The sequence below is a fragment of the Aplysia californica genome, unplaced genomic scaffold, assembly GCF_000002075.1.
Source record: "Aplysia californica isolate F4 #8 unplaced genomic scaffold, AplCal3.0 scaffold00323, whole genome shotgun sequence".
NCBI classification, from domain to species: Eukaryota; Metazoa; Mollusca; class Gastropoda; order Aplysiida; family Aplysiidae; genus Aplysia; species Aplysia californica.
The window spans coordinates 630,578-633,087 of NW_004797593.1; the positions used below are offsets into that span (position 1 = coordinate 630,578).

General features: G+C 40.7%; 1 protein-coding gene across 1 annotated transcript in view; it reads left to right on the plus strand.

Annotated features, from left to right (window-relative positions):
• Positions 1–2,510, plus strand: part of LOC101850262 (probable ATP-dependent DNA helicase HFM1) — a 30,624-nt gene that overhangs the window by 14,621 nt on the left and 13,493 nt on the right. The window contains exons 12-13 of the mRNA XM_013084871.2: positions 422–588; positions 1,967–2,014. Coding sequence (XP_012940325.2) covers positions 422–588; positions 1,967–2,014 — 215 coding nt within the window. The remainder of the gene's footprint in view (positions 1–421; positions 589–1,966; positions 2,015–2,510) is intronic.

The following is a 2,510-nucleotide window of genomic DNA, read 5'->3' on the forward strand; positions in this document are numbered from 1 at the left end:
CAGTGTGTGTGTGTGTGTGTGTGTGTATTCTCCCTCTCTCTCTCTCTCCCTCTCTCTCTCTCTCTCTCTCTCTCTCTCTCTCTCTCTCTCTCTCTCTCTCTCTCCCCCTCTCCCTCTTTCTCTCTCTCCCTCTCACCTTCTCTATCCCTCCCTCCCTCTCTCTCCCCCTCCCTCCTTCCATCTCTCTCTTTCTCTCTCGCATTCACAAAAATGGGAAGGGGGTGGGAGAGAGGATGCTAAGATGAGATTTTCATTGGTGTTATCTACTTTCTTGTAACACCTCTAATCTTCGCCACTTCGGTGACCTTATTGTGTTGCCAGAACCGTAAAATGCTTACTGAAACAAATTACTTTTTTACTTTTATTCGCCGCCTATACCCTTTTGGGTGTCGCCAAATTAAAACAAATAAAACATAATAAGATGGTACTGGGATTTTCTTTCCTTCCTTGTCAGTTTACACAAGAACTTGATCGAGCATCTGAACGCTGAGGTTGTCCTACAGACCATCACGAACATATCGCTGGCTGTCGAGTGGATGCGTCACACCTTCCTCTATGTCAGGGTCATGAAAAATGCCAAGCACTATGGTAATGGGTTTGTATATATACATGCATAATATATATAGAGACTAGATTTAATAATGTTAAGTTGCAACTTGTGGGCTTTCATATTTCTGTCTACAATTTTGTCTGAAAACCCACTCATGTTTTTCTTTTTAAAAAGAAATAAAAATCACTTGCTTTTGCTTTTGTCTTTGGAGAGTTTGTTAATGTTCTCTTTGTAAGAGTTTTAATGCTTTATTTTGTATTATCCTAAATAGATCATTTGGAAGGTGGATCACAAAGTTTCCCTTTATAATTTAGCAAAGCAGAGAAATATAGTCTGGAAAGAACGTGAAAATCTCATGAAATTCAGGCCTGTTTCAAAATCAAATCTCATCCTATTTTGCCTTCTCTTATTTGTCAGACCGTTAACAATTAAACCTTGGCATGGTTAACCTCCCCCCCCCCCCAATCCCCCATTGTCAACAATTGTTAATAGTGTGACTATAGTGTTGTGCTCCAGAATATTATAGCTTCCACTTTTAAGACCATACGGTAGATTCCTCTGCTGCTGAAAATGAGTGACTATGGAAAGAAGACTGGAAAACAGGAATGATCTCTTTCTCCGTCATTTTAGGAAATGTGGTTTTTTTTTGTGTGTGTGTGTGTTTTTTGTTTTGTAAAGTGTTTTACGGCGCTCGCAACTGCATAGGTCATATGAGCGCGCAGGACACCCCTAATATTTTCAGTTGGTAGGAAATTTTGAATTTTGCCCGGGTGGCGGCCGAAGCCTACTCTTATCGATTTTAGACCACCAAGGGATCTTTAACGTGCGCAACTTGCACACGGGCCCTCCGAGATTTTTCGCCCTTGTCCGAGAAGGCTGGGTGTAGATCTTTCCTACCAGAAGATCAGGGGCGTGGCAGAAAGACAGCAGTAAGGAGGAGCCAAGGAGTAGCAGTAGAAAGGCTGCAGAAAGAGTCAGGAGCCCAGAGGAAGGGGCAAAGGAGGTGAGGGGTGGGGGCAGAAAGAGGAGACGAAAGCAGACGACAGAACATTGCTAGAGAGCAGGAAATGGGGTGAAAAGAGACAAATTTAGAGAAGAAAACTTTTCGGTCGCTACCCGGATTCGAACCCGGGACCTTTGAATGAGAGGCCAACACCTTAACCTCTAGGCCACGAGAGCCCCCAAATGTGTTTTAAGGAGACATGTACCGAAATCATTTGGAAAAAAAGAACCCATAAATCGAAGCAAGAGAGACAAATCAGAACAAATCTTAAACATGTATAAAGAACGACAAGGACAAATATGAAGTTTTTCTTCTCCTTGTACGAGTTCCTGATCCAACATTCCGCAGTGTCTTGAGACTGTTATTTTTCCTCAACACGATGAAGGTGTCAACTCATGCTTAATAATTTCCAGGTCTTCCCGCTGCGCTGGATAAGGCTGACATAGAGACAAGGCTGCAAGGTGGGTATGGGAATTGTTGAGGTAGGTGTACAATGATGAGAAGTTGTCTTGTTTTACTCTAGCATTTGAGGTAACTGGAGTGGTTGTGTAGGGTGTAAGTTGCTCATCCCTGAAATTTCCTCCCAAAATTTAAAACATATTCCAATTTCTCATCGCTCTGCACTTCGTGTGTACATTTTTGTCTCAGGAGCAAAAGCAGTTGGCTATAATTAATACGAGCTCTACAATTTCATTGAATAGTGGAAGTAAAGAAGCGGAATCATACAGTTATTTCCTGCTGTGGGAAAACACATTTTTCTTTAGTTGTCACTCCATAATGTATATATATATATATATATATATATATATATATATATATATATATATATATATATATATATATATATATATATATATATATATATAGAGAGAGAGAGAGAGAGAGAGAGAGAGAGAGAGAGAGAGAGAGAGAGAGAGAGAGATAGATAGATAGATAGGTAGGTAAGTAGGTAGATAG